Consider the following 20,737-nt stretch of genomic DNA (forward strand, 5'->3'; position numbering starts at 1 on the left):
TTCAGAGGCATGCTAAACATATAAATCATATATATATATATATGTTGCTGGGCACAGTGGCTCATGCCTATAATCCCAGCACGTGGGAGGCCGAGGTGAGAGGATTGCCTGAGCCCAGTTTTGAGGCCAGCCTGGGCAAATTGGCAAGATCTCATCTCTATAATAAATCAAAAAATTATTCACACATAAGTACTTAACAGTGAAAAATATGGCATACCCTTATCAGATGGGAAAAAAAAAAACATGCTCAGAGTCACTAAGTTGCATAGCAGCATCACCAAGATACCTATATCAGTTCTTGAACACCAGCAACAATAAACAAAAACAGGTTTTCAGTCTCTACCTATGATGCTGTGTTTCAAATAAAAGATGACTGTATACTGCTTTGCTTTTTCAAAGATAAGAAAGAACATCAGGAGCAGTTGAGGGACCAAGTAGTGGATCCTCTAGGAATGAGGAGGCATTCTGCGGGATGGCTTTTTAAAATGTGTTTTCTAGAGTCATCTGCCTGATTAACAAATTTTGTCTTAGAAGTCTGCCCTTGATTTCATAATCTGACATGATTTCTTGCCTGTTATGAATGCATACTGCTCCAGTCCTTCAATAGACTCATCACAAGTAATCTATAGGCACTTAGTCTGCAGTGTTAAAAACATCTTGACTGGGCATGGTGGTTCACGCCCATAATCCCAGCACTTAGAGAGGCCAAGGCAAGAATATTTCTTGAGTCCAGGAGTTCAAGATCAGCCTAGGCAACAGAGTGAGACCTCTTCTCTACCAAAACCAAAAACACAAAAAAGTAAACCGAGCATGGTTGCATGTGCCTAAGTCCCAGTTACTCAAGCTGCTGAGGGGAAAAGCTCACCTGAGCCCTGGAGGTTTAGGCTGCAGTGAGCTGTGATCATGCCACTGAACTCTAGCATGGGCAACAGAGTGAGATCCCAACTCAAAAGAGGAAGAGAGAGAGTTGAGGGAGAGAAAGAAGGAGAGGGAGATGGAGAGGGAGAGAAAGAAAGAAAGAAAGAAAGAAAGAAAGAAAGAAAGAAAGAAAGAAAGAAAGAAAGAAAGAAAGAAAGAAAGAAAAACATAATCTTTATTGTCACTAATATCATGGCCACTTTGATTCAGAACCATTTTTGCTATTTCACCATTGGTCAATGAATGAACAACTGATTGAATCTTCATTATTGAAGTTAAAAACTTCTGTGATATCCACTTCTTCTAGCTTACTGATAGACTCTAAGGTGTATTTTCTTAAATATGAGGAGGTCATACATCATTTTTTCTTACGTGACATATGGAATCCTTCAAAGTAGCCACCATTTTTATCATCACCACTGAACAAATTCACAGGCCAGAGATTGTGCCAGGCCTGCATAGCTGTGTCTTTTGTTGATAATTAATATAGTGAAAAAATAATGTGTTCAGGATCACTAAACAGCACAGTGGCATCACTGAATACCTGTATTGGCTATTAAAAAGCAGCAACAAATTCCGACTACTCGGAAGGCTGAGGCAGAAGGATCGCCAGAGCCCAGCAGGCGAGGCTGCGGTGGCCAGGAGCGGCCACTGCACTCCAGTCTGGGCGACCGAGTGAGACTCCAACTCAAAAAAAAAAAAAAGCAGCAACAACAGATAATGGCAAGTTTTCACTCTTTGCCTACAATGCTGTGTTTTGATAAAAGTTACTATTTACTGCATTTATTTTTTTAGGTAAAAAGAAACATCAGAAGCAGTTAAGGGACTAAGGAGTGTTTCAATCACTGACAACGGCATGTATGGCAACCATTCCTGCTAAACTTTTGAAAACCTTCCACACCCACGCCTCTGTTCACTGAGGCTAGTGTGCTGTTCCATAAAGTGTTTTTGTATTACTCTTCATTGATCTAAGAATACTCTGGTTCCATGGCTAATGAATGGGGAAAGTACATGGCATAAACATTTTTTAAATGAGAATTTCAGCTGGAAGATGGGCATAAAAGTTGCCAAGGAATAACAAAATCTTGCAGCTGTCATTCAGCCCTGCTTCCCTGCACCGAGCACGCATGAGCCACTGGTGAAAAATGTTTGTGAAGCTGATCAGAAAAGAAGTCCCTGGAACAGCACGCTAGCCACAGTGAACAGAGGCATGGGTGTGGAAGGTTTTCAGAAGTTTAGCAGGAATGGTTGCCATATATGCTGTTGTCAGTGATCGGAACACTCCTTAGTCCCTTCATTGCTTCTGATGTTTCTTTTTATCTAAAAAAATAGATGCAGTGAATAGTAACCTTCTGGTGATCCATGCCTTTTTATGAGTATATAAAACTGAGGAGCAAGAAACTCACTCCTTGAAAACAGTGAGACTGGAAGCTTTCGCCTACCACAGCAAGATTACATGTATGTGTGCCTGTTGCATGAGCACATCTCAACACAGTTATTCTGCTTGGGCTTCCTTAATTCTGCAAGAGCTGTCTCACCAGCTGTAGTCAATGTCTTTCTGGGAGAACAATTACCAAACAGTGATGTTTCATCACCCTCGCAGACTTGTTTTTATGTCAGATTTTCATTAGCGATGACCTCTGCAGATCCATCGATGAATTTTTTACTCCGTGATGAAAGGAGTGTCACCACACACACTTCGTGATGAAAGGATTTGTCACCACAAATCACTAAAAAAAATCGATGCCATGCCTTTTCTTAAGTTTTTGCAACCAACCTGTTCAATGTTCACCATTCCCTTCAATTTTCAGCGCATCATGTTAGATCTTTGCTTGTTTCATGATCAGCGTACCAATATATGGCATGTGTTCACCTGTGCACTGATGCATTCACTTTCATTACACAACTTGGCTCTTCATTTTAGCTTTAGGCAGTGTTTTTCTATTTCTCATTAACTTCTTTTCATCATTTTTGGCATAGAACTTTTTAAAAAAATTTTAAAGATGTGGGGTACAGTTCAGGATTAGGTACATAAGTGGTCATCATACAGGTAAAGTTTGGTTCCCACTTTGACTGGTTTGAAATCAGGTACCCTTATTGATATTGTGTACCCCTTCCACCTGAGAAGTGTACCTCTACTGCCTATGCCTTTCTCATAGTATTATGGTAAATGTTCAGGGTCCGCTTATGTGTGAGAACATGTGGTACTCTATTCTTTGTTTCTGTGATAGATCACTGAGTATGATAAACTGTAAATCCATCCAAGCTGCTGCAAAGTCCATATGCTTTTCCTTCTTTATGGCTGAGTAATATTCCATTCCGTATATGTACCACATCTATTTTACCCAGTCCAGTTTCAATGAGCAGTACGGTAGGTTCCATGGTTTTGCTATTGTGAATAGTGCTGCAATAAATGTGCATGTGCAGGTATCTTTTTGTAGAATGATTTGAGTTCCTCTGGGTATAGTCCCAGTAGGGGGATTTCTGGATCACACGGAAGGTCAATTTCTAGATCTTTTAGAATTCGTCACACTGTTTTCCATAGAGGTTGAACTAGTTTGCATTCTCGCCAACATTTTAAAAGTGTTCCCTTTTCTCCACATCCTCACCAGCATCTGTTGTTGTTTGTTTTATTAATGATGGCCATTCTTCCTGGGGTTAGATGGTATCTCAATGTGGTTTTGATTTGAATTTCTCTGATGATGAGTGAGGCTGAGCACTTTCTCATGTGTAGCAGAGAACTTTAACAGTTTTTCTTTCTGTTTCTTCAGGTCATATATGATGGTCTTCCGTAAGACATCTCATACTTACACTGCTGTCCAGTTTCTCATTTCTGTGCTACAGATAAACATTAATGTTTCCTCTTGTCACTGTTACCTATAGCAATATCCGCAGGCCTTTTTGACATTTTCGACAATTTCTTTACACCACAAAGCAGAATAAATGACAAAAAAACACAGTGAATAATGCACATAGGTCTTGGCCCCATGTGGGACATCATGGACGGAACCTATCACTGGTGTTCCTGGCCTATACACATAACATTTTATTATCCTTTGGGGGAGTGCGTCCCTGAGAAAATCGAAGCATGCATGAAAAAGATGTCTCACAGTTGAAGGAGACTGAAAGGGTCTTTTTCTCCCCTTGGGAACACCGAATAAACTGTGTGTAGTGTATCTGCATTTTAACTGTGACCCATCCCATAAAGTCAGGTGTGGAAATGTTTACATATGGCATCATGCTGATGTTCTAAAGGTTTCAAATTTAGAAAAAATTAGGATTTTAATCGCTGGATTAAGGATGCTCAACATGTACTTCCTACGGAATCTCATATACAAAGTTAAGAAAGGCCCATTCTCTGTGTGCTACAAATTGCAAAACGTTTAATAAAGTGAAGTAGGTGAGAAATGTAGTGATTTTTTTTCAGCTTATCCAGTTGATAAAACACCAAGGAAATGTTCCATTGGTCACTCAGAGCAAATAAATCAACTCAAGCAAATACCGAGACATATACTGAAAGTCTAATGAAAGCTAATCTAATCATTTTGAATCCTCAGTATGAGTGATCAGTTTTGCAAAGATCCCTTAATAAACCCTCTATATCTAATACTTTTGTTTAAAATTAGGTTTGATATTTGAATCAAAATGCTAGATTTTCATACACTTGTTTTTTTTGTTGTTGTTTTTTTGAGTTGGAGTCTCACTCCATCACACAGGCTGGAGTGCAGTGGCACATTCATGGCCACCCCAGCATTGACCTGCTGGACTCTGGTGATCCTTCCCTCTCAGCCTTCCAAGTAGTCAGAACTACAGGTGCATGTTACTATGCCTGGCTAAATTTTGATTTGTTGTACAGATGAGGTCTCACCAAGTTGCCGAGACAGATCTCAAACCTGTGGGCTCAGACAATACACTTGCCTCGGCCTCCCAAAGTGCTAGGAAGACAGGTTGAGCCGATGAGCCCAGTCAAAAATGCTAGATTTTCGAGTACACATAAGTAATTACTGGTAAATCTTATTCTCACTAGAAGATTCTGTTCATTACATAGCTTGCTGCCACTTAAACACTTACTTTTCTGAAAAAATTTATGATATGCAAAAGTATTGAGGTAGATTGAAAACAAGAAGAGTTTATAAGTCAACAACAAATCACTCTACCCCACACGTCATTCCTTTGTTATGAAACTTTAGACCAGTCACTTAAATTTTGAGATTAGTTTCTTTATTTGTAAAATAGGGGTGATAATACCCATATCCAAAGTAATTCATGACATTTTTACAATTTTCAAATTAAATTGAACTTACATGAAATGTCTTTTATGCTAAATAATAACCTAATTAATTTGGTTATTGTTATTCTGTACTTACGTGGGCATTTCTTGACACAGAATGCTCCATACGTGTACTTTGCATTGAAGTTGTGCTCCAACTGAAAGGTGGTTGGATTGTAGACAAAGGTTTGGGGACACTGAGTAACACATGCTCCACTGTCATTGAAATTCATGCAGGCCTGCAACAAGCAAATATTACTTTTATTTACAAACAACCTTCATAATACATGATTAAAAAACACTGCCATAGCAGTGAGAATGTTGTGTTCTTTACTTAGTATAAAATAATTTTACGAATACTACAAAGTTGGATAATTTTATAGTCATGTGTGTTTCTAAAATTTCACAAATTTTTTTTTCCTGTGTCAATAAATATACCATTTATGGTTACTGATGGTCAAATTGCTTAGTATCTATCCACTAACTTCTAAATTGAGAATTGGTTTAAATTATAAACTTAGCTAATAGTAAAAACTTATGGAAGCCCACAATTATTCAAAGCATTTATATCTAGTTTTAGGGTTCGACATTGACAACTAAGCCTCCAGTTCTACAGGCTAGATTTTCATTTGAGCTGGTATTTTAGAGAGCTCAGCATCTTAAGTAACATAGTAAACAAAATTATTACCAGTGGATAATGAAAATACATTGTGATGGTCATTTAAGTTGGACTTAAAGAAAAGGCTCTGGCAGGTAACTAGGACAAGTATAAATGAAGTGTGTGTAAAATTGAAAAGACATAACTAGCTATAGTTAGCCTGTTATTAAATAATATGATGCTATTTTATATCTCTTATTTCATAAGTCTACACCATTTAGTAAAAACCATCATGTTGAAGTAAGACAGTTTATTTCTTTTGACTTACACATTTGAATGAAGAATTCAATTTATTAATATTTTCAAATTCATTTAAGAAGATTAATAACCATTTTACCCCCTGGGAATTAACTATTTGCTATAGAAAGAGAGCATATGTATAAATACATATAAATATGTGATTAACAAAAGTGTGGATGAACTAATTCTTTTAATTAATAAATTAAACCTTTTAAAGAATAACTTAGATTTTGGAAGGCAAGCTCATGTGAACTCAAGCTATGATTTACATTTCATCATAAATAGTGCATATGGTTATTAATAAGCAATAATTTATTCTATTTCCTCAAAACATTCGCCTCATCAATTGTTGTTTTAGCAAGCACTTTATCATAAACATGACAATTCCCTGATGATAGTCTACTAGATGCATAATCAGAATGAGACTTACTGATGATACATTATTCACTAAGATGACACGTTCTAGGAAGAATCTATTAAAAACCAATCTAGAAAACTCAGTAAGTTTTAATTTATAGCTATAAAACTTCATGTGTCCTTATAATTGCTTTACTAACACACTTTATGCAATGTTGTGCACAGATTGCTTGGGAACAAAGGAACATAAGTCAGAGGAATAAAACAAATCTACCCTTCAGACAGCAAACGAAACAACGTAACTTACACCAAGGCCTGGGTCTGGTATCCTTGAACATTCCATACCAAACGCCAAAGTGGAATCACTGGACCATTTCATGAATGTAATGAAATGATAATCTGAAGCTCACTCAGCACTGTGCTTATCATGATAATGGAATCATGAAAAAAATACAGTACAAAACTTCTAAGAGAGAGTGTTTGCTATTTTTTATGGTTATTGTTTTGGCATTTTTAATGCAACATCTGTGTCAGTGTCCTCAAAATCAAACTTCCATCTTATGTCTGAGATAGACAAGGAAAGGTTCTCAGTTCAAGACTTTCTGAGACTTTCTTTCAATTTTCAACATTTTTGGTTTCCTTTCTTCCTTCCCCCTATTCACGTAGAATTAAGGTAGAGTATTTTTTATGATATTAAGAAAACTAAGAAATTATTATCTTAACACAAAAGCCTTAATTTATATTTTGCTCTTTTCTGAAATTAAGTGTCAATTTGAAAAAATACTCCATTCTACTATATATATCTGTTAGCTATTCGAGGAGAGGAAAAAAGAAAATAAATATCTGTGTTCATTTTTAGCTGTAAAAAAGATTGCTTATTTTTATGATCTTTAGCTTAAAAATGAAACTAGCATTCTGTGTCTAGGAAATTAACTATAACTCACAGAATTGCTTCTATGTATTCCAAAGAACAAAAAGAACTGTATCTGGAATATGATATCAAAATGTAATTATAACTGTCCCCAGCAAACTATAAATGTAAATTTTAAGAACGTTGAAGTGTCCTTTTCTAAAATGAAAATCATATATATTAGCATATAAATTACTTTAAATGTGCATTTGACAATATTAAACTTTTTGAATAAGATCAATGAACAAACAATATAAACTAGAGAATACTTAAATCTCTAATTTTATCTGTTATAATCTTGAAATTATATTCAAGAAGTAAAAAAAAAATTGCCCCCACTCAGGACTCAAAGATGCAAGAACATAAACAGGTAATCACTGCATTTTTGGAAAGGATGTTATAGTATTCTAAAATATATATATCTCCATATGTTCTCCAATAAAGCTCATTTGTCACATAAATTTTGTGAGAAAGATGCAGTTCATTTAATATAATGAAACAAAACTAGTTAATCAATAGTCAACTCAGTGAAGGAATGACTTTCACCATTTTTTTAAAATCCTAACATGGCTAAACTTGGTCTTATTGTAATAGGATATTAAAGTTTCAGTGTGCTTGAATTAAAGAGGGAAGGAAAGGAGAGCAGAATGAAAGAGAAAACACTCAGACATACAAAGCAGTCTGTGTCCTTCGGTCCCGAGCAGCCTCCGGCACATTCTCGATGGCAGCAGTCACTGACGTAGGGTCCATAGCATCTTCCGTCACATTGCTCTGCACACACCGTCCTTGTCACTGCAGAAGACAGAGATGGGCCTCAATCAAAGTCAGTTCACCAAAGAAACTCAGGTCATCTGGAGTCGCTGAGAAAAGCTGAAAACTGAAGTAACACTTTACTCCATCCATCCTTGACTCAATATGATAAATGTTTAATGAATGAAGTCTGCAAATAGATCAAAATGACTACACACAATGATTCAAAATAAACCTCATTGATTTTGTTTTTATGTTCCTTCTTGTTTGGCAAACAATTGTAGCATTTTACAACAATCATGCAACCTCACAAGAGAGAATTCAATCCATAACCAGGAGTGATGGAACCAAGAGTGATGGAGTGCCCCTGTAGACCCAGCTACTCAGGCAGCTGAGGTGGGAGGATCACTTGAATTCAGGACTTTGAAGAGGGTAGTGTGCTATGACTGTGCTATGAATAGAAACAGCAACACAGCAAAACCCTGTCTCTAAAATTAAAATGAAACTGAGATAACGTAATAAAGAATTTGGAAGGTTGGGAAAGGTGAAGCCAGTGTGCACAGTAAGATCCTATGGTAGAAGGTATTTCCAGAAATTGATCCTAAGACTTTCAGTAGTCAATACAGAAAAGGAAACATAAACTTTTACTTGATTCACAGGTGGCAAGAATTAAGGGGGGGGGAGAAGGAGGGAAGGAGGGAGGGAGGGAGGAAAAGAAAGAGAGGGAAGGAAGAGAGGGAAAGAGGGAGGGAGGACAGAGAGAGGGAATGATGAAACGAGGGAAGACAGGGAGGAAGGCAAAAAACCATTTATGGTCAGCAAAACAAAAAGTTTCACTGGTCTTTTCTTATAACATCCTTCAATCCAAGTTGACATCATATCAAGGTATATGTTAGTAAAAATCAGTTAAAAATGCTATAGAGTGTGCATCAAAATTATATTAATGAAGGACACAATTATCTCACTTATTTCAAAAATATCTTTTAAAGTCTTTAAGTATGAAATTCGCAGGACATGTGTAGCACATCACTTCATGGCTTCCATATTTCCACTTCAGCCTTGTTTCTTCCTACCTTTCAGACAGTTCTAGGCTTTTTTTGCTGCTACTTTACCAAGAATCTGGCTCTGCATCAGTATTCTCCAGATTTGGTCTTGACAATTTTGGGGGGAACTACGAGCTCATTCCTAGGTAAAAATCAGTCATCCACTGCTTTGCATACGGCCCCTAGTAAATAACTTTCAGATCCAGAACCAACTTCTCTCTGGAACCACAGCACATATTTCCAGCTGTCTACAGAAGTTCCCATTTAGCTATGCCAAGGCGTGTAAAATGGAATGCAACTCACTTTCCCACCCCCACCTTTGAGAAAACTTCTTGCCTTAGTCTCCTTATCCCATTTAATGGAGACATCATATATCCAGTAGCTCAGCTGGTAATTTAGGACACATTTTCTATGTTTTCTTACTCTCACCATCACTTCTCATCCCTAAAAATATTGTCACGCACCAGCAATTCTGTTTTCCAAAGATTCCTCGTTACTTTCTCTTCCCTCTATTCCAACTTTGATCAGAAAATTTTCTCTAAATTATTAAACAGCCTTTTAAACGCTTTCTCAGATCCCATCCTTTTCTTCCACTGAATCCTCCACACTGCTTTAAAATCAATAGCTTGAAAATATAAACCAATGCTTATAAATCAGTGTAGATTCACATTACGAAACTGGCCTTTTCTGTGCTACAGGGCCAAACCCTTAGCTAGGGATAAAAGTGCTCTATGAAGGAACCACCATCGCTGCCTCTTCAGGAATGTCACTACTCCCAGTCTGTTTCTGGCATCCAGTCAGGTAGAAATACCGCTTGAGATTCCTGATTCCTTGTACCCTATGCTGTTGTGATTCTCGTTGCTTTTTCACAAGATATTTCTCCAGACACATCTCCAAGTTGAGGTAGTCTCTCTTGCAGGAAGATACAGTTGATGTAGAATCTATGTAGTCTGAAGATCTAGGCTTAAATCCAGAATCTACTCATGTGACATGGGCATGTTATTTAATCACTCCATATTTTATTTCACCATTTTAAAGATGAATAGTTAGTTTAAGTCATATGTACGTTATTTGAAGTCATATATTGCCAACTCAGTGGAAGTATCTGTTGAGTGCTTAATGTACTTATCAAAGGGATACAAATAGGTAGAAAGTTAAAGAGGTAGGTCACTGAGAAAAGTAAATAGATAGATATTAAAGTACTAAGAAATAGAGCATATAAAAATGCAAATGATTTGGAATTATTGCTAGTATTCATTATTAGATTTCAAGGCTTCCAAAATTCTATTGTTGGTTATTTCATGATTCCATATTTTTACTTGGATCCATTTTAAGTGACTACGATGTTAATATTCATAAAATAATGCACAATGTTTAAATATAAAAATATATTTTCATTGCACATGATCTAATTACTCCCTATGTAGTACAATAAATATAAACATCAAATAGCGTTTAAATAAAGCAGCACTTGGACTCATCCTCTGTCTTGTTTTTGTCTTGTAAAAATAAAGTTACAGGATTTTTTAAAATCTAAAACTTATAAAATATTTTTAAAATTACCAACGTTTTGATCTAGGATTGTGAGGCTGTATTTTGAATTTGTAATTTGAGTTACTTTAAACTTTGAAATAAATTATTTCTTCTATAAGTATTCTAGTATAAAATTCTATATAATAAGTCAGTTTAGCCTACCCTTTCACCTTATTTAAGACTTTGTAGTGAAGTTTGTCCTTATTTAATACTGAATCTTTTACAAACAACTGACTCCTGATGGAACTTCTTTCTCTGTCTGTCTTTCTCTCTCTTTCTGGCTTTCTCTTCCTTCCTTCCTTCCTTCCTTCCTTCCTTCCTTCCTTCCTTCCTTCCTTCTTTCCTTCCTTCCTTCCTTCCTTCCGTCCTTCCTTTCTTCCCTCTTTCTTTCCTTCCTCCCTTCTCTCTCTTCCTTTCTTTTTTCTCCCTTCCTTCCTTCCTTTTTGATACAGCATCAATCACCACCTAACACACGTTACATTTATTTTGATTCTTGATGCATGCCAATGTTTAGAACTGTAATTGGCATTTATGCAATTTTATGTATATTTATATTTGATACATACATTATACATATATAGGTACCCAAGCAATTTATATCCATTCATAAACCCTTCTTGTCATATTGTCATGCATTATTCTTATACTGATGTTTCTATTTTTTAGTCAAGTAATATATTTGTTTAGCTGCCCTATTAGTAAAGCACATCATATACAGGTAACACTTTTAATAGCTTTGTAAAAAAACAAATTCAGACATAATCCCTCTCTTTCAGAATCAATAATGCTCTTTGATGTACCAAGAGTTGCTAATTTAAAAAAAGCAGACAAATGTTAAATAAACAAATTACAACATTTAAAAGAAGTGCTATCAAGACAGTCTACTAATTAGCTTCAGTTGATAGGTATTGTTCAGCTGGTAAACAGCAGAATGGAGTTTAGTCAACAAACATACTGTAAGTAACATCATTTTAATCCTAGACCCATTTGTGTGTTTTGATTTTTAACTGTATAGTGATTTAAAGTAAATATAGAAAATGTTTGTTTCCTTTTATTATTTCCTTTAGGTTTTCCTGCCATATGGGAAAATTACTATAGAAAATTATTTATTAAATGTTCATATTAAAATCATTTCTCTTGTTGAATATACTATTTAAATATGAAAAGAATATGTTACAAATAGAGTCTAACAGTACAATCTTAAGCTCAATAATAATTGTTATACTGTGAAACTATACAAATATGTACATTAAACTATTTAATGACGTGTCAATTTAACTTTAGCATTTTCAAAATAGCAATTTTGTATACAATGGTCAAATATTTCATATTTTTAAAGGCACTTTAATCTCAGATATTACATTTCATTTCAGAGACATGAAAAAAATTCCTTTAAATCATCATCCAAATGCAAATGCTTTCCAAAGTTTTGATTTAAGATGTTAAAAGGAAATTACGTTGCTTTTTCAAAAACAGTCTATATCTGATTTTTTCAAGTTGCATCAAACATTAAAAATAGTACTTTCCTCTATCAAGATTTTCACGTCTTAATTCCAAATGAAAATGCAGCTAGCATGAAGCATTTAGAATCTGACAGAAAGTAATAGGAGGTAAACAAAAAGAACAAAACAATAAGCTTAATCTTTAAAAACTTATGTGATAGAGCAAAGAATCATTTTTTACATTGTCACATGAGATTGTATGTAGAGAGAAAACATTCCCTTTGCACATCTCAAAGCTACATGCAGGGCCAGTGGAAGAACATACCATAAAGTAAATTTGTTCAGGAGCTTTTTTAAAAATAATAAGCATTACTTACATAATATCAATAAAGTTGCTGAATTATACCTATATTTTATTGTGCTAGACACACACACACAATTTCTGAAAATCAATCGGATAACTCAGTCACCATAGGAACATTAAGGCAATTGCTTTGGTTTTTATTAATTTCCATACTTGCTCAAATATTTCATTAAAATTTGTTTCCTTGTATTTAGTATCCTTTCTACATTGCTTCACTGGGTGAATTAAAATATCTGGGTCGAGTTTTAACTCATTTATTTTTTGAGTGGTGTACCACTAAATGTGTTTGTTTAATATAAAAGGTAAAAACTGGGAAGTTAAACTGCATATTATATTAGGATCAGTAAACTTGACATTGAGAATGGGAATTCATTCAAAATATTCATTAGAATCCAATGGGCAAAACTTAAGGAACCAACATTTCATGGAAAATGGATACTGCTGAGATAATATCTCACCTTATTTTATTGTTATTATTTTTCACAAATAAGTCTGGGTATGGTGACTCACACATGTAATTCCAGCACTTTTTATTGGGCCAAGGTTGGAGAATAGGAATTTGAGAGATCTTGCCTCCACAAAAAAAGAAAACAAATAAACAATGGCATGTGCCTGTAGTCCCAGCTACTAGGAAGGCTAAGGAGAGAAGATTGTTTGAGGCCAGAACTCCAGTCTGGGCAACAGAGTGAGACCCTGACTCAAAATAAATAAATAAATAAAGTAGCTTAATCTTATTGGTATCTCATTAGTGAAAAAAAAAAAAAGACTTAATTACTTCTTTAAATATACAGTGATTAAAGTTACTCCCTTAGAACAATTTCATTTTATTTGAAGATACTTAGCAATTTACTAATCAAATATTTATTGGTGCTTCCTGTGAATAGCAAAAAGGACAAAGAACATTCACAAATCATGCAAAATAGGCCACTGACATCGCAGTGACATGGCAAAAAGCTTTTGTTTGCTCATTAACAAAATAAATAAGGCTAAATTTAGGCAATGTCTTGCATCTTCTCCCTATGGTTTTACACTCTGACACTCTGACGCTTCCCTCCTGCTATCTCCTTTCTCCTTCTTTATCTTCTCCATCTTCTCATCCCTTAGTGTCTTTTGATTCCCTTCACTTCCTCCAGCCAGGTGTTCTGAACTTGGGTTGTATATTAGATCACCCAACAGGGTCCTTCAAACTTGAACATTGGAATTCTTGTGTAATTTAAAATGTTCTTTCAGCAGGGATCAGTGGGACCCAAGACTGTCCTTAAGATCCCAGGGAATGTCTCTGCCTGCTCATTTTTAGATCCCATTTTAATTAGTAGGATATAGAGTATTTTTTTAAAAATGCAATGCCTGGGATCATCTAATTCCTATTAATTCAAACTTACTGGCAATTTTCTAGGAGCTTGAATACTTTTTATAAGCACCCTCGGTGATTCCAATGCTTAGTCTAGAGTTGAGAACCATTCTTTTAGCCAGACACGAGGATGGGAGGGAACTCTTGTCATTTATTTGTTTCACTGATTGACTGATTGATTGATTATTGATTATTTTTGTCTGAAACTTAATTACACTGACCTCTTGCTTTTATTTCCTATTTGTGTTGTTAAGTTCTCTATCACTAACTGGGATATCAAACAAACAAAAATTGATGTACAAGAAGACAGGATAATTTGAGAAAAAAATGACCTAAATTCGGAACGGAAATATGGCTTGGCTTGTTCTGAAGGCAAATCTTTCAGATGAATGAGACACCATAAGGAAACATTTCCCTTCTCTCACCCAGCAGCTGTATGTATGAAAAGCATCTTGGGGCAAACCCCAATTCCATTGCTAAGCACATTTTAAAGCACATTTATTTTATTTTTTTCTTTCAATTTGTATTCAAAGACTTATTTTTATTAACAACACTTTGACAAGCTGGAACACATCATGTTCAAAAAATATTTCAATAGGATTTTTTGCTGTTATCGTGCTTTCAGTTAAATACTTGGAGGTCTGAACAAGAAGAGAAATGCTTACGTTAAAGTAGAGGTGATTTGGGTTGGGAGTGAGGAAGAATTGTTGACTATCAGAGTGACAAAAACACCATAATGAGCCACTGAATGGGCTTCTTAAGAGTTTATCTGTCAGTATTTTAAGGAAAATCTCTTTTGGATGCTTTAGATATCCACTTAATTAAAGACAGGAGACTTGATGGGATATTCACTAGAAGTAACTTTTAGCTCTGGAATCCAATATTTATTCCTATGAATGATGGTATTGTGACTAAAAAACCGAACATTTTGGGTTGTATGACATGTTTTTAGAAAACTACCATCATCAGGATATACTTGATGTAAAACAAACAAAGCTTACAGACGATCTAAGGATAGGCCTTACTTAAAATGTATAAAATATGTAAAAAATCAGCTTTAATAAAAGTAGGAGCAAACTACATACTGCTATTTATTCCCCCAAAGGAGAATAGTTGGGCATGTCTGTTATGTCTAGAGCCACGCATACTTTAGGAATCAAACAGGAAATTTTAAAATCAAGATGCCTGGCCCTCCTCTTATATTCTGATTCAGTAAGTCTGGGGAAGTTGCCAGAAAATTCTTTTTTTCTTTTGTCTTTTTCTGTTTTACTTGCAGGCTTAAGTTTTTTTAGAAGTAGACTTCATATGCCAATATTTCAAAACTTCTACTCTAAGACAGTCACTTCTTCTTAATGAAAGCTTCTTCCAGGAGGGCTAAACATTTATTTATATGGAAAAGTAGAGGTTGGTCTTAAACGAGAATGCTCTTTCCTCTCTCGTGCTATATCACAGACTAAGTAAAAAATTGTTGCCATAAAGAGTAAGGCCTCATTAGAAGCCTATATCCTGATCTGGACAGGGAAATAATTTTGCCCTGTTAAGAATGTTTCATTATTTTAACTAACAACATAGGGTCTAACATATTTTAAAAGGCTCTCAGAGATCACTTTTTTCTCTTTTCTTTTTTAAATTAGATCTAGCAAAGTGAAATTATTAATAAGTATCTGGGCTTCTACACTACCACAATCATATTTATCTTCCCAACACAGAAGAAAATTACTTATTAATACGTTTGGTGATAGCTACTCTGAATAAACTGGCCAGGTCATACCATGAAGTATACATCTCACAGTAACATAACTGTTTAATCCAAAATGCAATAGTTGCTGCAATTTACCTGGAAAATATGAGAACTACCTGTACAGTCCTTCCTGGAACTGACATTCAGAGTCAGGTAATAAAAGCATGCTCAGATTTTGGCAGCTACCCATCAGGTTTGACCCTTGTCCCAGATAAATAATATTGTTAGTTGTGTCAAAGAGGAAAGGGATTTTGTCTATTTCGCTCTTCATCAACAGCTGCTTTATTCATTTATTTAATGATGTTTTATGCAACCTATTTTATAAAGACATGATCAGTGATTCACTGAGGAACCCTAAAACTGATATGCTACAGTCTTGGTCAACAGGGAAATTCTTCCTTTTTAGCAGGCTGTTAGCATCTTCAAAGTTTGCCAGTCAGGATTCAAAACACAGTATTGCCCTATTACATTATCTATAACAATTCTTGAGAGTGAGTATGAGTTATTTTCCATATTGCTCACAAGATTTTTGAAATTGGCTTCAAGGCAGTAAAAGAAGAGTGTATGTCTGCATAAGAAGGCCATAGTTGCTTTTTTTAAATTTTATTTTAAAGATGTGGAGTACAATTCAGGATTAGACATACAAATGTGCATTATGCAGGTACCCTTGTTGATGAGATATGCCCCCCTTCCCCTGGCAGTTTTCCACTACTGTCAATCCCTTTCTTATTAGTATTATGATAATTGTTCAAAGTCCACTTATGAGTGAGAACATGTGGTGCTCAGTTCTTTGTTTCTGTGATAGATCACTGAATATGGTAGACTCTAAGTCCATCCAAGTTGCTGCAAAGGTCATAATTTTGCCTTCTTTATGGTTACATAATATTCCATCGTGTATATTTATCACAGTTTTTAAATCCAGTCCTCTTTCAATGGGCTGCATAGTTGGTTCCACGTTTTTTACTATTGTGAATAATGATGCAATAAACGTGCATGTGTGGGTATCTGGGTATCTTTTTCATAGAACGATTTGAGTACCTCCAGTTGTATTCCCAGTAGAGGGATTGCAGGGTCATATGGAAGGCTGATTTTTATGGGGTTTTTTGTTTGTTTGTTTTGTTTTGTTTTAATTTTTATGTTAGAATTGAAGGCTGTACTTTACAGTCCACCATGATATGCTGGAGGTAAAGTAGTAGAAATATCAAAATAATTATAACATGGATCTGTTGCAAACCAAGAAATTGGAAAAGTTGACATTCAAATTTTGAAATCACTTTGTTTATATAAAACTACACATCTCTACAATCAGCCTTGATGAAAAAACAAACAAAAACAGAACAAACAACATACATTATTTCCCTTGCTTATCCTAATTCCATATCCAAAATATTACTAGAGTCGAATAAAGATAAACTCTCTCACACTCAATATACATCTGAATGAGTTTCCTTCCCAATAGGCCAAGAAAAAGTTGCCCATTTTGCGAAAAAATAACCAGACTGTTGAAAAAGAAAAAAACAAAACAGAGCTTAATATCAGGTAAGCGATTAATAACAATTTATTAAACTAATGAATGCTATCTAGTTTAAATTTCTCATTTTATTGGTGAGGAAACTAAAACTGAAATAAACTTACTTGCCGGTGAGCAAATTCAAGATAATGTTCATATATCTCTAAGAAATATCACTACCTTTTCAGGGTTTTTTAGGCAGTGTCTAGCTTTGGTGGGAGTAAAGAATTGGGCAAATTATTAATGGGGGTATAAATTGACACAAGAATTTTTGAAGAGAAATTTGTCTCTATCAAACTTGTGTATGTAAATTGACATGTAGACTAAGCAGTTCTTTTTCTAGAAATCTGATTTATGGAGGAATGTGCACTTGTGAACAAACATGTATATAAAAGTGCCCATTGGTTGTAATTGCAATTAGTACAATATGACCAAAATGCCCACTAATAAAGAAGTGGTTAAATAAACATATGGTGTCATACAACGATAACTTGGGAAACAGAGGCAACATTAAAAAAATAAATGAGGTTGGTCTCTGTGGACTGTAATGAAAGGCTTTTAAAAATATACTGCACAGTAAAATAAAAGTAAATGATAGAAGAATAGACATGGTGTACCTGCTTTTGTAAAACAAACAGAACAAAATTCCAGAACTTGTATGTGTTTATGCATATACATACATACATGATGAAATGTTTTGAGGAATAATTGAATCTAATCATGTGCAAAAGCATTTTGATATTGTCTTTTCTATTCTATTCCAATCTGGTCTATTTTATTCCAATCTATTCTATTTCAATAAAAATTTAATGTTAGTCAGGGTCCACTGAAGTGATTTTATAATCCACTAATGAGTTGCAACCAGCGGTTTGAAAGAACTGCTCAATTGCACGGACAAAGGTCAAATTAAGAAATTAGAGACACCAATCTGTGTGCTCTTTTTATATATGTGCAGCAAATTAGGCTTCTTATGAATTCAGGAATTTAGAGCCACTGGAGATAGAATTTCTCTTTTCTGCAGTTTTAGAATCCCAGAGGCTATGGAAAAATCATTGCACAATAATGCTTGCCACAGTGCTTTTCCTTCAGGATTGTGCCACGGAGACAGACTATTTTCAGAGGTTTGTGCTTTTTATTCACACCATTATCACTGGAATTTGAGATAGTTAAGTCTGAATTTCTCCTACCCGGTAGTATGTGTCAAAGTGGGTTGAGATAAAACAACATTTGGGATTCCCTTCAAGCAATATATTCATAGAAAATAATATATCCATATATATTAAATAAAACTTTTATGCATGATTAATATATTGATAAAATATATTATTATCTCTGCTCTGGACAAAAGTTTGGAAATCTTCAAAATTAACAAAAAAAGTCATGTCATATAAAGAGGGTATAATTTATTTGCTGTTTTTCCCTCTTTTACAATTCTGAAATTATATATGCAATACATTTTTAAAAAATATAACCACAGATATGCAAAATTAAAAGCAAATCATTCACTCTCTTACCACAGTATTAACCAATGTCAATCTTTGGATTGTATGTATCCTTGACCTCCCTATTATGGTTCCACAGTAGTTTGACAGTTGAGAGAGCACAAATACCACAATAAAAAGTCATTCAAGGCAACTCAGGCCTCAGCTTAGGCCTCTGAATGCATTTTTTTGTTTTGTTTTGAGTTGGAGTCTCACTCGGTCACCCAGACTGGAGTGCAGTGACCACTTCCTCCCGGCCACCGCAGCCTCGACCTGCTGGGCTCCAGCAATCCTTCTGCCTCAGCCTTCCAAGTAGCCGGAATTACAGACATGCGCTACCACGCCCGGCTGATTTTTTGATTTATTGTAGAGATGAGGTCTCGCTGCGCAGGTGGGTCGCGAATGAATGCATTTTTCAAATTCCATGAAGGGCATGCATTCCCCCATCATGCATCTGGAAAAAAAAATCTCATCTCTCTCCATTTTTCTACACCCTGGGAATCTCTTATTCTCCTATAGATCTCCCTCTCATCCAGTGCCTCTTATCCCTTCTACCTTATTTCCAGTGTACTATACTGAAATAATTTATGAGGATTGAATGAGATAATACATGTGAGGTTGGTAGCACAGTCTCACACATCAGATGACTACAGAAAATTCTCTGGAGATGACTGCTGGACTCTAAGTTTGGCTACATACTGTGCCAGATTAGAAAAATCACTTAATCTTTCTGTGCTTCAGTTTCTTCATCTGTAAAATAAAAATCACAATGGTCCTTGCCTCATGAACCTTATGATCTCTCAAGATCTTGCGCCGGTCTCCATACTTTCATATTTACTGGGAATTATCTAAATATGTTTAGTTTTAAAAAATAGTATGTCATTAATTACAAATAAGGCCAAGCATTCTTTACAAATTTATTGTGAAAAATTCCCATGCTATTTCATTTCACTTCATAATTACTTGGTTTAAAAAATACAAAACACAACAATGAAGTGAATATGATTTTTTCTTGACTTTCATTTAGCACCTGTTATATCAGGTTTAAAAAATCTTATCATCCTATAATTTCATCTGTTTTTTTTCCCTAGTACTTTCTTTTGTTTCATTCTCTTGAACCTTTTAACTCACAAGCTATCTATTTATATAGACCTCTCTATACATAGGCTACCTATCTTTAGTCTATTTCATGTCTTTCAAACCTGTAATGTGCAATTCACCTCATGACTCTTGTTTTACAGTAGGAATCTAGCTTGATTTTACTCCATACGTCAACCATTTATTCCAATACTATCTATTAAATCATCTACGTTTTGTCATTTAAAACATGCCAGCTCCATTAACATTAAATTCCTATAGACTTTTGCCTCTATCTGGACTATTAAATTCCATTGAGACAATTTCATTCTGAACCAACACCATACTTTTAAGAGTTAGTACTTTTTAAATGTTGTAACGCTTGATGGAGAAAATATTGCCACATAATTCTTCTTTTCGAACGTCTAGTTATTTTATGAAATGTATTTTTCAGAGATCCTTTAGCCTACCTTTGTTCAATTAAAAAGAACCCATTGGCAATTGATTTAAAATGATTAAATGTATGTCTTAATGTTAGAAGAACTGACATTTTCATAGTATGAGACTTTCTATCTTAGCATGTAGCAATTCTTCATTCATTTAATTTTTCTGTTACATCTTGGTGAAATATTGTAGCTTGGTTTTTATTTTAAGTTATCAGGAATCAGTTGCAAGTGTTAGAGTTTGTCTTTCTGTTCTAGTCAATAAAATTCCATACATCTTAAATCCATACAGAGCGTCATTGCAGAGGAAGATAATAATCCTGGTTAATAGTTATTCAAGTTCAAGAACAACTGAAATCAAAGTCTGCAGATACTCTTTTGGTTATAATGTTCTATCAACATCATTGTAATGACATTCATGGGCAAAAAGATTTTAGAAAAACAAAAAATAACTGTCTTCTATGAGACGGTAATTTGTAAAAGATGATTTTCAAAAAAATTTGGTCTATTTTTATAACCTCATCACAAATTAATACAGATATTATTATTTATTTATTTATTTATTTTTTATTATTTATTTATTGATTGTTTATTATTTTTTTTTTGAGTTGGAGTCTCACTCTGTGGCCCAGACTGGAGTGCAGTGGCC

The 20,737-nt window shown here is 34.8% G+C and overlaps 1 protein-coding gene across 4 annotated transcripts in view; it reads right to left on the reverse strand.

Moving 5' to 3' along the window:
• ERBB4 (erb-b2 receptor tyrosine kinase 4) overlaps window positions 1-20,737 on the reverse strand; it is a 750,739-nt gene that overhangs the window by 357,518 nt on the left and 372,484 nt on the right. For all 4 annotated transcript variants that reach the window (XM_008058078.2, XM_021712356.1, XM_021712357.1 and 1 more), the window contains exons 5-6: window positions 8,027-8,145; window positions 5,286-5,427 (exon numbers count right to left, since the gene is read on the reverse strand). In XM_008058078.2, the coding sequence (XP_008056269.2) occupies window positions 5,286-5,427; window positions 8,027-8,145 (261 nt within the window). The remainder of the gene's footprint in view (window positions 1-5,285; window positions 5,428-8,026; window positions 8,146-20,737) is intronic.

The sequence above is a fragment of the Carlito syrichta genome, unplaced genomic scaffold (genome assembly GCF_000164805.1).
Source record: "Carlito syrichta isolate Samal-C Ts95f unplaced genomic scaffold, Tarsius_syrichta-2.0.1 Scaffold303208, whole genome shotgun sequence".
In the NCBI taxonomy this organism is placed as follows: domain Eukaryota; kingdom Metazoa; phylum Chordata; class Mammalia; order Primates; family Tarsiidae; genus Carlito; species Carlito syrichta.